The 13,650-nt window shown below is 40.9% G+C and overlaps 2 protein-coding genes across 2 annotated transcripts; one reads left to right on the top strand and one right to left on the bottom strand.

Moving 5' to 3' along the window:
- Positions 1-990: 990 nt before the first annotated feature.
- Positions 991-7,502, bottom strand: ddx20 (DEAD (Asp-Glu-Ala-Asp) box polypeptide 20). Its single transcript, XM_038723170.1, has 11 exons — positions 7,289-7,502; positions 5,832-5,926; positions 5,219-5,387; positions 4,994-5,108; positions 4,661-4,803; positions 3,946-4,084; positions 3,760-3,818; positions 3,496-3,578; positions 3,266-3,371; positions 2,414-2,515; positions 991-2,294 (listed from the first exon to the last, which is right to left on the bottom strand). The coding sequence occupies exons 1-11, from the start codon at positions 7,482-7,484 to the stop codon at positions 1,132-1,134; spliced, it is 2,370 nt and encodes a 789-aa protein (XP_038579098.1). The 5' UTR covers positions 7,485-7,502; the 3' UTR covers positions 991-1,131.
- Positions 7,503-10,970: 3,468 nt separating this feature from the next.
- Positions 10,971-13,200, top strand: parapinopsina (parapinopsin a). Its single transcript, XM_038723756.1, has 5 exons — positions 10,971-11,301; positions 12,102-12,192; positions 12,295-12,532; positions 12,689-12,931; positions 13,060-13,200. Exons 1-5 carry the CDS (start codon positions 10,971-10,973, stop codon positions 13,198-13,200), a joined length of 1,044 nt encoding a protein of 347 aa, XP_038579684.1.
- Positions 13,201-13,650: the final 450 nt, after the last annotated feature.

The following is a 13,650-nucleotide window of genomic DNA, read 5'->3' as shown; positions in this document are numbered from 1 at the left end:
GTGTCCACGGAACACTTCAGGAGGTCACTGGCGGCCAAACTGACCAGTAGCGCGTTGTTGCAGGTCTGCAGGCTCTTGGTCCTGAAAACAACCCAGCAAACCCACAAGTTCCCGGGTAAACCCAAGACTAGCGTTAAAGTCAGGACGGTGCAATTGAATATCAAAAACATGGTCACCATGTGAGCCTCATAATCCGAGGTTGTTCCATTCCAGAAGGTGTGCAGGTAATGTCACCTTCCTCTTATGAAGCATGTGAAACGTTTTAGGTTCATCCTACACCAGTCTGTCTCCTGGTTATAGTCCACATGAGTGTGCTTGAGCCCTGAGTGAGCATGACTGTCCCACTCACCTTCCACCACATGATGATTTAAATTGGTAACATAAAGCTACAGATGGTCAAAATTAGCTGAAGTGGGCCCCTGGTTTCAATAATTTTCTTCAAGGGTGTTTGCCCCTTTGTGTTGCCCAGCACTGATTGGGGGAATGGTAGGTAGCTGGTTGATTAGCCTATAATCAGGAGCATGTGGAGATGTCTGACCTTGCTGAAAAGCTTACAGAAAAATAAATTGCAGTTTGGCTGCTCCTCCTCCTCCTTCACCTTCCTCTGTAAATATCAGGTCAGATTAATGGCTAATAATGGGGGTGCCCTTTGTACCATATAGGAAAATATTAATTCCACACATCCAAGGTGGGTTAAAAAAAAAAGAAAAATGTCAAGGGCACCTGGACTTGCTCGAAGATGTTTCGCCTCTCATCCAAGAGGCTTCTTCAGAACTGAAGAATCAACACCAGTGGCCCTTGAATTTAGCCCACCATGGATAACTATGACTGAGAAACACTGCAGATATATTTCCACACAATGCATTAATATAAAAGTAAGAAACAAATACAAGATAGTTTCATAGCATGTGAATGTGTAGAGGCAGAACAGAAAAAAAGGTTTTGAAATACAAAGCATGCTGGTGATGTTTTAGAAAGGTAATTGGGACATGCAGTATATGGTATGAATTTATTGAAAAATACACACACTCACATTTAAGTGCAATGTGTCTGACCACAAGGTTCAGATGACATTCAGACACTCAGACAATAGTATCATCCGACATCCTGATTTTAACAGTATTGACAAAGTCAGTATTTCAGCAGTTCTTCCATGTAGACCGCATTCATGCGATACGCTGCCATCCAGTTGTGGGCTACGCTGTAGTAACTTTGGTAACCTTGCTCTTGAAAAGGAGGCATGGAGGCGTAGTAATCACTCCAGGCTCTGTAGCTGGCTCTCCAGTAAGTTTCCGCACTCCCCTCCTCTTCATCGTCATCATAATAGTCATCGTCTTGTTCCCTTTCATCCCTCTCCCGCTTTTGTTCTCCATTCATCGCCTCTGTAATCTCTTTGCTCTGTTTCCCAATCTCTTCTTTAAAGTCTCTCGAGTCATTTCTGCCACACTGTGCTGGAGCTGTCTGATAGGGTCGCCTGCTTGATTTAACGGCGGGTACCGAGTCGTTGTTCTCGGGCTGAGACAAAGCTCTCCTGTTTGACACACAGGTTGTCTGGGGATATATGTGAGGTGCAGAGGAAGTGCAAGCTTGGGACCCGGTTGTCTCTGCCTTTGGTTTGGACACAGTGGGTATTTGTCTAGCTTCAGTCTGAGGCTTAGTGGTTGCTCGGTATTCACCATCATCCTTGTCAGAGCTTGAAGAACCAGAAAATGACCTTGGATGTGAAAATTCAGACTTCCAGCGTTTTACATTTTGTTTTGAACTTTGAGCTCCGTCACCATAAAGTGTGATGGACTCTCTACGCACAGTCTGATCATCGGGGTCGCCGTCCTCTCGGCCTCTGAACTCCCTGATGATCTCCACTGATCTCCCCAACCCTGTAGTAATGAAACTCTTAAAGTCCCGCTCAGCCTCCTCAAAGGTCATGAACCTTGACCCACAACTCTTGAACGAGCTGAGAGGAGAGATCTTTGGCAGAGCGTCTTGCAGCTCTTTTCGGGTCGGCTCCGCCACAGGAGGACACAGGAGGACTGGAAGAGTTTCCTTTGCAGTAGACACTTTTCTGGGATTCCCCTCATTGTGCTCTTTCATTCTGGGTGCTGGATGAGTCTTCTCTGGCTGCAGCTTCTCTGGCTTTCTATGGCCGCTTTGCTCTAGAGCTTGATCCGTGACTGACTTGGCACGCCTCTTCTTCTCCGTCCTAGAGGAGAGAAGGGATAAGGGGCCTGGAGTGGAAGCCTCGGTGCAGATCTCCCAGTCACACGGCTCGTCCATCAACCCCGGCTCGATGGTGGCTAAAAGGACAGAAGACACATGAGACTAGAGTTAGATTTCCATTTTAACATTAAATTAACAGCTTTGTTTTAAAAAAAGAAAAAATGTTAAACTCCTCAGACTTGTGGGCGGGACTCACATGGCAACGCAGACAAACTCAGGCCGCACTTTTGAGCGATAGCCATCATCTTGTTCTCCTCCTCACCATGGCAACAGTAGGTCACAGCCAACCCCTGAGTGCCTATAAACAAAATATAATCATGATAAGAACCATAACAGGAAAAAAACAACAGGGGGGGGGGGGGATAATAGAGGGTGTGCGAGTTGTGCGTCCAGGGATGGCAGTTGCTTGCCTACCCACACAAAGATTGAATTACCTTCTGACAACACACAAATTAAGTCAAGATCATTACAATCAAATGCAGATGATTAGGAACCTATTGACCTTGCTGGGTGGGTCAAACCTGCTTATACTCGACATGAGCTAATCTTCACAAATGGTGTTAATACAGTCAGAACGAAGCAGGCAATGCTTACTGCTCAAGCGAAGTCCAATTCAAAAAAACGTTTTTATACAAATAAAATAACCAGGAGAGAAACTGATTTGTGTGTGGGCTGCAACACTTATCGACAATGGGCTGTGTCTGTTGGTATATGATTTTCTTACATGACAATGTTAAGAACATTTTTTAAATGAAAAAGATCTCTGAAACATGATTTCTGAATAAAATTGAATGAATGCAGCAAAACAAAGTACTTCATGCTATTCTAGTTTGGGTTTTGAGTCAAGTTAGTGGGCAGAATTGTGCATCTGGAAACAACAGGTGGCATCCATCAACATGTGGATCAAAGACAGGATCAACCCTGCAATAATGATGCAACTCCTCTACAGCTGGGTGATCTCACAAGATGTGTATATGTCGAATATCACTGCTTGTTGTTGATTCTAATTGCTTGTTTCTGCGATAACCAAACGGCATCAGAGACTAACCGAAGCGGCCGGCCCGTCCGATTCGGTGCATGTATGTCTCCCAGTCCTGTGGCATGTCCAGGTTTATCACCAAGTTTACTTTGTCTGCATCTATACCTCTGGAAGTCTGACAGGAAGGAAAAGGTGGAGAGAAAACAACCAAGATTAAAAGAAACAGAAGCTGACCATAGTCTAGTGTAACACTCGTAAGAGATACATTAAGACAGTAACGCAAATGATGAGTGTCTCACCAGGTCAGTGGAGATGAGCACCCTGCATTGGTACTGCTTTAATTTTGACATCGCCTCCAGTCTCTGGTCCTGACTCAGACCACCTGTGCGGGTCAGCACACAAAGTCACAGTAAATCAGAACACATCAATCATTTTGAGACCAGAATGTAATACAATTTAACCATCAAATGTTTGATATTTTACATTTTTAAATGACATTGCATTTTATCATTTCATGACTACACTCTCACAAATATCCCCGCTTTTCCAAAAGGCCCTCTCACCTGAGATACAAACTGCAGGCAAGCCTTTGGAGGACAGGATGTCCGCCAGGTGCTGAGCCCTGTGGGAGCATTTAAAGATCATGCAAAGCGCAAACCCACAAGTGAGATATATTTTACTTGGTTGATAATAAAAGATCATAAAGAGCACCTATGGAGACATGGCTAAACGTTAAAACAATGCATTACCTTGTGTGTAGGTTGGAGAACACCAGGGCCTGGTTGAATGGGATTTTACTGAAAAGCTCCAGCAAGTGCTGCACCTTCTCCTCATAAACCTTGTGAGGTAAAGGGTGGGACTGCACCAGCTTGTAATACTGCTTCAGACCTGGCAGGTGGCACACACGGACAACATTTACATTTACTCATTTGGCAGCAGAGATCTACAACTGGCAATACATAATAAAAGCAGCAGTAAATACAAGTAACATACAAGGGAGACTATCAATTCCAGCATTAGGGACTTAAATCATAACCAGCAATCATTCAGAATGCTTTTAGTCGCTGGATCTGAATATCAGGGCTTGTTTTGTGAAACTCAGAAGAAGCCATTTTCCACTATTCACTTTGTATACAATGAAAAAAAACAGATACAAACTTCAAAGTAAACACAAGGTTTAAGACTGTTTTCAGAGCAGGCCTTATTTTGCTCTTAGCTTACTGTCAACCACTTCTCAAACTTGGGAAGAAATAACATTTTCTGCCAGGACATAACACCTTAAAACATATCACGTAGTATTATCCCATCAGTGTTGTCTTATTAATAGTTGACACTGTACGATTTCAATATGTAAACTAGACATAGCTGACAAGTCATTTGCCTGATATAAAAATGATGCTTTAACCTTTTACATGCCAAGCATTTTTGTGGTAACAATGATAGAACACCTAACCAGGGTCTCACCTTTAAGGCCCATGTCACTAGGATTGAGTCTGACAAAAGTGGGCTCTCTCATGTAGCGGGTAAGGTGCTGAGCAAGGGATTCTGGGTAGGTGGCAGAGAGTGCGAGCATCTGTTTGTTCACAGGCAAAGAGGCAAAGATCCAGCTGAAGACACAAGGTGAATTTCAGCGAGTGTGTTTTTTCATAAATGAGCATACAATTTATGATTTTTCATTTTACACAGATTTGTTAAGATGGGCTAAGTACTCTGATTGAATGACATCGCCAGCCTGCTGACGTGTCATGTAACTAATTAAATATGGGGTATGATTATAGAGGCTTCCGTCCAGCTTACTTTATCTGTTCCTGGAAGCTGCCCTCCTCCAGCAGCTTGTCTGCCTCATCCAGTACAAACAGTCTGATGCTGGCGGTGGACAACATCCCAAGCTCGATAAGCTGCTTGATACGACCTGCGTACGCAACCAGCAGCATAGTTACAAAACACAAAGAGCATCATGGTGGTTACATGAAAAATGAATGAATAAATAAATAGTAATGCCGCTCTCGATTGGCCTCTTACCAGGTGAGCCCACAGCTATATGGCACTTCTTCAGATGGAGTTTGTCCTGACTCACAGGCCTGCCCCCGATGAAGACATGGCACTCGAGGCCCTCCATGGCACAGCCTATGGCCATCACTACTGAGTGGATCTGGACCGCTATCTCACGTGTAGGAGCCAGGACAAGAACCTGCAGGAGGGTGAGGGGTGTGTGGGTGGGGGGGGTTAGATCACTTACACTTGATTGAAAGCAGATTAAGCATGGACAGGTGCTGAGCAGTCCCCAGTCAGTAAGACCACTGCAGCTAATAAGATTACAGGTTATCAACAAGACCAGACGTACCTCTGCGTTGTCAAGAATTGTCCTGCTTCATTTACTCTTTTGACACAAGCAGCTTAAACTCATCAGATTAAAAAGACCATCAAAATTAAAGCAATTATTTTTCATGACCATCTGTTGGTGGTAAAAAATTGACTGGTAAAATTTAAAATAAAAGTTTTGCTTTCTCTTCTGAAGACTTTTTCAAAAATTGTTATTCATTAGAAGCTAATAATAAACTATATTTTTTGGGAAAGACACATTTCTCCATATTTAATGAATCATCTTGACCTCCAGAGGAGTATATCTGCCCACCTGAGTTGCAGGATTCTCCAGGAGCAGGGAGTCCAGGGCGATGGTGCAGAACACGCACGTCTTCCCCGTGCCAGACTTGGCCTGCACAATCAAATCTGAAAACAGCAGATGGACTTGTAAAGTGTATCTTAATTATTTATGTTGAATTTATTCATTTTTAATTTTTTTGTATTATTTTAGTCTGAAAATCTTGATGCTAGAAAAGACTGTATGCAAATGACAAACATACACATTCAATGTTGAAAGGGAACAATTTGCTTATTTTTTCACAGTATTCATGTCAAACTGTGAGGTCCTTCAACTGAGGAGAAATAGTGATCCGCTGACTTTAAACAAACTGTAACGTGAGAATTGCTTCTTTTATGTGATCAATAGTCCAAAACCTAGGGCTGGGCAATAAAATAATAATCATAATTATTGCAAATAATTTTCCTCAATAACAATATAATACATGTTCAATATATCATCAATAAATATTTGCTTTAACTAATTTGAATCACAAATTAGCATATAATGTTTCTATTAAAATAGAATAAAGATTTACTAATCATATTTGTTGAATAAGATAACAGTTTTGAATGTTCTAACTCAGACTTGTGAAGTGATTCACTGTTTGGCATCAAGTGTTTGTCACATTCTGACCATAAAGAAAAGTTTAACCGCATAATTAACCATCTGGCTTCTTCAATATTCACTCAGGAGCAAAAATGCCTTTAAACTTGAAAGAAATAATGATTTGACATATATTGTTATAATTATCGAATGATATGAAATGTTTTTATCGTGATAATATTTTTGGCCATATCGCCCAACCCTACCAAAACCTAAAAGTTATTCAGTCTACTATCCAAGACGAATAAGACAACCAGCAAATAATCACATTTGGTTATCATGTAAGACAAACAGTAAGCAAATTCTCATAATTTAGGCTATAAGTAGGAAATATATTCCATTTTGCCTTTGAAAATATCTAACGATAAATCAATTATCAAAATAGTTGTCAATTATTCTGTGGATAATAGATTAATCAGCAAATCTTCTCAGCTCTGGACTGAACCATTCCAAGACTGCAGTGACAGACATCCCCTTTTTCAGCCTAAGACTACATTTTTGTAACGTTAGTTAGAAAATAAAGTTAAATTAGTAGGCTACCACTGTCAGGGTAGCTGGAAGGAACATCCAGGTGTCGCAATAGGAGTGAAAATTGGTGAGTTAATACCATCAGTACCATCACCTCACTAATGTGCACTCCTCTAGCGTTCATACAAATTCATTTTTGATGAATTGGTAATACCAGAGCAATAAAAGTAACCCTGATCTTTAACTTGCTCCACGGGACAAATGACAACAGTCAATCAGACCGGTTTCTGTTGCTAAAAAAACAGGCATCCATAAACTAACATTATCCCAGAGTTTCTAAGAAACACACACGCACACACGCTGAGTTGTGAACCCACCAAGTCCGCAGCGGCCCAGCGGGATCGCCTTGAGCTGGATGGGGGAAGGTTTCTGAAAGCCTGCGGCTGACAGTCCGTCCAGCACGGCCGGAGACAGCAGCAGGGAGCTGAAGTCGATTCCCTCCGACAGAAGCACATCATCGGTCCGCTTTCGCGTCTCTACGTCGTGAGCTGCTTTCCTCACGGAGGTAGCCATGTTGACTGGACTGTTTACCGCCGGGGATCAAACGCAGCTGCTTTAATGCGCGTTGGAGCTGCAGCTGCAGTGCCTACCGCCCTCTCGTGACCGGGAGGGGAACTGAGAATAATATCACATAGGCTGCGTTCGAAAAGGTTCCTAACTATAACAATGAAGTTTATTCCTTTTACAGCAAATTATATTCTTCTAGATTCTCAGCTGATGCAACAGAGGCCTTCTTTAACCAAATCAGAGGTTTTATTCCCCAAATAAATAAGGACTTCCAAATCACATGTGAGTCAGAGATCACGTATAATGAGCTTGAAAAGGCATTGCAATGTTTGACTTCGGACCGCTCCCCTGGCCCAGATGGCCTCACAGCCAACTTTTATAAACATTTCTGGGAGCATATCAAAGTACTTTTATTTGAAACACTTAAAGATTACGGATTACGGATTACAACTGAACCTGAAAAAGTGTGAGCTGTTATCTATACATGACTGCCACCTTGAGACAGCATATGGTATCCCTATTAAAACTGCAGTGAAATACTTGGGCATACATATAACCAAAAATATTAAGTTAAGTGAATCATTAAATGTATGGAACAAATTGGATGAATGTAAAGCAAGACTAGACAGATGGTTAAATAGAGATCTTTCTCTGTTTGGTCGCATTTATATTACCAAAATGGAAAGCCTTTCAAGATGCATTTACCCAGCCTACTCTCTGTCCATCCCCAGCAAAGCTGTCAAAACCATCAATACATTAAACTTTGACTACATCTGGAAAAGAAAACCCCATTATCTGAAAAAAGCGACTGTAGAGAAAGACTATGAAGATGGTGGGCTACAAGCTATAGACTTTGATTGTATAAATGGAACCTTAAAGATTAAATGGTTATGATGCCTTCTAGCAAACAGTGGAAGTTTCTGGTATTGTGTGTCCAGGGAATTGTTTAAAAAAATTGGAGGTATTGATTTACTTTTGCGCTGTGATTTTGATGTTCCAAAACTTTCTATAAAACTGTCTGCGTTTCATTCACAAGTTCTGTTATATTGGAAACTCCTGTACAAACACAATTTTACTCCCCATAAAATACCCGTCTGGAACTGTAGATTCATTCTCTTTAGAAATAAGTCCCTGTATCTCAACGAATGGATGGAAAACAATATTTGGTCTGTCACACATTTACTGCACAACTATGGAAATGTTTTATCTTTTGAAGATTTTGGTACAAAACTTAATTTTCAGTGCAGTCGTAAACAGTATGATATGGTTATCCAAAGCATCCCATCTGCCTTCCTTTTGATGGCAAAAAATGCACTACCTCATATGTTTAACCCCCCTCTTCTTCCTTCATTGATGAATGCTGGTCAACACTTCTGTAGTAAGACGTTGCAAAACAAAGTGTTCCGTGATCTCTTCACTCTGACTTTATACCCAGTGCAACACAGCCGAAATGCTGCCTCTCTTATTTTCAGTCATTCTTCTCTGAAGAAACTACGCACAGACTTCTTAAAGTTACCTTTATCACCAAAAGCTAAAGAGCTTCAACACCGTTTTCAGGTTGTTGAAATAAGCCATTAAGTGTTTTCTACAATATACAAAATAACTCACCAACCATGACGGATAAAGGAGGATTCATGTTGACAAAAACGCCTATGGGTGGGAAGGAGGGTGAGTATGAGCAAGCATTCTCAATGTGACAACCCTGTCCATTATTTAGTGACTGGTAGGCTACCTTATCTGCCTTTTTGCTATATCTTGGTTATTAAGTAATATATTCCACCGTGTTGTCCACCTTTAGATGGCCTGCATTACAACAACATGGGGCGCAGTCTCAAAGATGCGCTTTTTGTAGTCCATCTTCGGAATATTGTAGTTTACTCACGGCAATCCACATCAGTAAAATCTGCCGTCGCATAATTACGTCGCTTAGAAAAGAGCAGTCAAAATGTAAACCATAATAGTTAAAGAGAGGATGGAGGACAAGCTGTGGTCTGTAGGTGCATGTTTTTCTTGATAAACTTGATTAACAATTAATCAGAACAACTTTTGGGTTGTCAGGTTGTGAAAAATCCTCCTGGGTGATGTTTATCCTTGCTATTTGGTAAAAATGCATAAAAATCTTGGTGATACATTCATAAATACATTTTCTAATAAGCAATTGAGACTGCAGTAATACATTATATTAAACTGTTAATAAACATTTTGATGCACAGATTTTTTTCCAGAAGAGATGAATTAGAAGATGTTCCTGGTGAAATAAAGAGCTGAAAAGACAAGTGTCCAGATGGAGGAATTTCTTACAACCCAAAAGTTCTTACTAAAGACTTATATAAAGTAGAACCCAAAAATGCCTATTGACATTTCCAGCAAGCTGAAAACAGTAATCTAAGATAATTTGTTGAGGCAAAGTAGTAAGACTATTGTTTTTCTAAACATATGCAATGCAAAGAAAAGATAAAGGGCATTGCATGAATCTTTCCCTGAATTGTTAATTGGCACAAAAGTTGCTGTACATATTCTGATAATTTGTTTGACAATCAAAATATATAAACGAGCTTTTGTAGCCAATGTACTCCTATGATTATAGATTGGACTATTGCATGTTGCCATTGTTGCACTTGGGACTGAATGTTTCTTATATTTGACAGACAGTAGGATGGTCATGATTAGAGATGCTGAGCCTGAACTAATGTTCAAGTTTCTGGCCTATAGTGTCCTTGAGCAACACAATCTGTCTTGAACATCTCCACTGATCTTCATCTGACCTCTTTGAGAGGGACAATAAAAGGAATCAATAAAGTACCACCATAACATTACATGTACATACATTATTGATAACATATACACCACATGTACATATTAGTTTCATGATTTGTCTGCACGCATACAGTAAGTCTGTGTCCTCACAGGGGATTTATTGGTAGACTGAAAGAAAAATAGTTGCTTACCTGTAGTAATTCCTGTTTTGTTTGTTTTCCTGACATACGTTAGCTAAACCAAAAGCAGTGCCAAACATACGAGGATACAAAAAAGTGTGATATTATCAAGCTATAATACTCCTTCTATGCCTTTAACCAGCAGACATACTGTACATTTAACTGTGATCCTAAAAACCATATTGTGTTATTAAATCCCTGCCTCATTACTCAGGAGCAGCTGTAAACTCAGCAATCATGGAAAGTGCAGTCTTACAGGATATTAGACAGAATTATTGTCTTCAAAATCCGGATCTGTGGATTTGGTTTTCAAGAATTAAATGTCATGATCTAGAGCCTCCCCTCTTATTGTGCTTATTAAGAGGGTCCCATTGCCTTCTCTTCTCTCCAGCTGCACCTGAGCAGCAAACAGGGAGCATTGTTTTATATTTTGAGAGTTTTTACCTGTGGATATTTTGGATTTTGTTGTCAGCTAAGGTTGTGGATGGATAGCTGACACTTTATTTTAACACCAGGAAGCAGTTAGAGCACTCGCCTAATCTACACTGAGAAAAAAATGGAGCACCTTGTCCAACAAGATAACTCCTCATCGTCTCACAGCTCCTTCGACACAGAGCTCCTTTCTCAGACTGGCTACACAATACTGGCCGCTATCATGGGTGTGTTCTCTGTGATGGGGATCATCCTCAATGTCCTGGTGATCGTGGTGACAGTGAAACACAGACAGCTAAGACAGCCACTCAGCTATGCCCTGGTGAACCTGGCCGTATGTGACCTGGGCTGCGCTGTGTTTGGAGGTCTGCCCACCACAGTAACCAGTGCCATGGGATACTTCAGCCTGGGACGTGTGGGCTGTGTGTTAGAGGCCTTTGCTGTGGCATTTTTTGGTAAGTCAGTTCAGAGCCAGTATATGCATGCATTTTTTTGAGTTTGCATATTAAAATGTTACTTGGTATGATTTAACTTGCAGTGTTGGAAGAAGTAGTCAGATTCTTTAAGTCGCAATGCATCAGTGTAAAAATACTCAATTAGTAAGGAAGAGAAGTAATATCTACTATGATAATACTATGTCTACATAGCAAAAGTACTCTCTCTTTTGCAGGGGAAATGGTGTATTATATATCACATTATTACATTGTTAGTGTTGATGCATCAATGCACATCAAGGTGGAGCTTGCTTTAACTATACACTTTTGTAGTTAAGTCCAGGAGGTAAAATCAGTGTCCTGTTCCACCAAATTTGTATTAGTTTTGTTTTGGACTTTTATCCAAAAAAAAATATATATATTTTTGTTTTTGGAAATTTAAATGAGACCATCTGGGAAGTAGGGAAATGTCTCTTTGGTGGAGACCTCTGAAACGTGATGAGGGGCCCCAACAATTGCTTTTTTTAAGGCGTCATAAGTTAAAAGAAAAGTCAGGAACTACTGGTTTAACAGTGTGTTGTATCTTATAAGCTAATCATATGTGTTGCACATAAAATCTTAATGAGAAACGTAATGAGTGATTAGAGCTGTCAGACAAATGCAGTAGAGTAAACAGGATTACATTTCCCGCATAAACTGGAAATAGGCCTACTCAAAAGAAGTAAATGTGCTTATTTACATTCCACCACTGAATTTGCAGTAGCTCAGAAGCATTTTCCACAAAAAATAATGTTCTCTTTATATTTTCCTTCTACTGATAGGTATAGCAGGTCTGTGCACAATTGGAATAATTTCTGTTGAACGCTATATAGTGGTGTGCTATCCCATGGGGGCTGTCCTGTTCCAGACCAGGTACAGTTGTGACCATCGACGCTTTTCACCTGGCAGCATCACTGAGTACAACAACTTGAATGCGCCACCTGCATGTGACACAATCACCTCTGCTGTCCTCAGACACGCAGTTGCTGGAGTGGTGCTGTCCTGGGTGTGGTCGTTTTTGTGGAACACTCCGCCTCTGTTTGGTTGGGGAAGTTATGAGCTGGAGGGCGTCAAGACCTCCTGTGCCCCCAACTGGCACAGCCGGGATATCGGGAACATGTCCTACATCATCATATACTTTTCCTTTTGCTTTGCTGTACCCTTCTCTATCATCATAATGTCTTACTCACGACTCTTGTGGACCCTCCACCAGGTGAGCAATGGGAATGTTGGGCACTTGGGCAGCGAAGTATTACAGTACAGTATTACAAGTATTATACACTCAATGGTGAAAAGATGACAAAGTGCACTTCAGCTGCTTGTACTGGCATCACAATCAAGTTCCTTTGCTTGTATTTTGTTGCCCTAGGTGACCAAGCTGCAGGTATCCGAGGATGGCAGCACAAATCGTGTTCAGGCGCAGGTGGCTCGTATGGTAGTGGTGATGGTGCTGGCCTTCTTAGTGACCTGGCTGCCATATGCGGCCATGTCCCTTGCTGTCATCATGGACTCCAGTCTATATATTGACCCCATCATCGGCACCATACCTGTTTACTTGGCTAAAAGCAGCACTGCCTTCAACCCCATCATATATATTTTCATGAACAGACAGGTAATCCCCCATCATGTACATTTATATACCCACAAAAGCAGCACAAAGACAAAGTAAAGGAATTCAGGCATAACCATACACTATCATTTCACTGTATTGACCGTGTGCGCTGGATGTGTGTTTTCCAGTTTCGAAGCTACGCTATTCCCGTTGTCTTGTGCGGACGGAACCCGTGGGCCTCAGAACCACAAATATCTGAGGGCAAGACCTCGGTTGTTTCTCTCAGCAAGAGCCAAAAAGTCTCACCTGAAGAATCTTTTAAACAATAAAAGTGTACATGGATCCCCATAGTCTCACTCTTGTTGCAGCTCCAGAATATCTGAACTACCCTCTGCACTGGACTGCAAGGAAATATTAATTTCACAACTTTAAGAAAACATAATACAACATATGTAGACACACATAAGATAACTAACTTACACAGATGCCAGGAGTGATTGAGGCTATACAAATTCTGTGTAGTCCCATTTCTGAAAGCACTATCACATGAGACTCTCCAACTTTTTTAATGCATTCTGACATTAAAGACAACCCCCTTTGTCTTGTTCTCTGTCATGGATATGGTTGATCAGGTATAGAAAATAGAACTGATGAAAGTTTTGGTTATAGTTATTCATTTTATTAACTGAATTATTAACCTTTTCTTCTAAAGTTCTAAATTGATAGTTTAGTATATTTCGAGACAAAATGATTAATTGGCTCAAATACATCTTCTCCTT

This window comes from Micropterus salmoides, unplaced genomic scaffold, assembly GCF_014851395.1.
Source record: "Micropterus salmoides isolate LMB-PRFRI ecotype aquatic unplaced genomic scaffold, ASM1485139v1 Ms_hic_scaffold_16, whole genome shotgun sequence".
Classification (NCBI taxonomy): Eukaryota; Metazoa; Chordata; class Actinopteri; order Centrarchiformes; family Centrarchidae; genus Micropterus; species Micropterus salmoides.
The sequence above is the reverse complement of the archived record's forward strand: the minus strand, read 5'-3'. Positions and strand labels throughout refer to the sequence as shown.

Bases quoted from the DNA above. Each gene is read 5' to 3' on its own strand.
- ddx20 (XM_038723170.1), bottom strand. From the start codon at position 7,484: ATGGCTACCTCCGTGAGGAAAGCAGCTCACGACGTAGAGACGCGAAAG. The intron at 4,804-4,993 runs GTAAGCTGGACG...TTGTGTCTTCAG, and splicing joins AGCTTCCAGGAACAGATAAA to CTGGATCTTTGCCTCTTTGC. The intron at 3,372-3,495 runs GTGAGACACTCA...CCTTCCTGTCAG, and splicing joins TGCTCATCTCCACTGACCTG to ACTTCCAGAGGTATAGATGC.
- parapinopsina (XM_038723756.1), top strand. From the start codon at position 10,971: ATGGAGCACCTTGTCCAACAAGATAACTCCTCATCGTCTCACAGCTCC. The intron at 12,193-12,294 runs GTACAGTTGTGA...TGCTGTCCTCAG, and splicing joins GCTGTCCTGTTCCAGACCAG to ACACGCAGTTGCTGGAGTGG. The intron at 12,533-12,688 runs GTGAGCAATGGG...TTGTTGCCCTAG, and splicing joins TCTTGTGGACCCTCCACCAG to GTGACCAAGCTGCAGGTATC.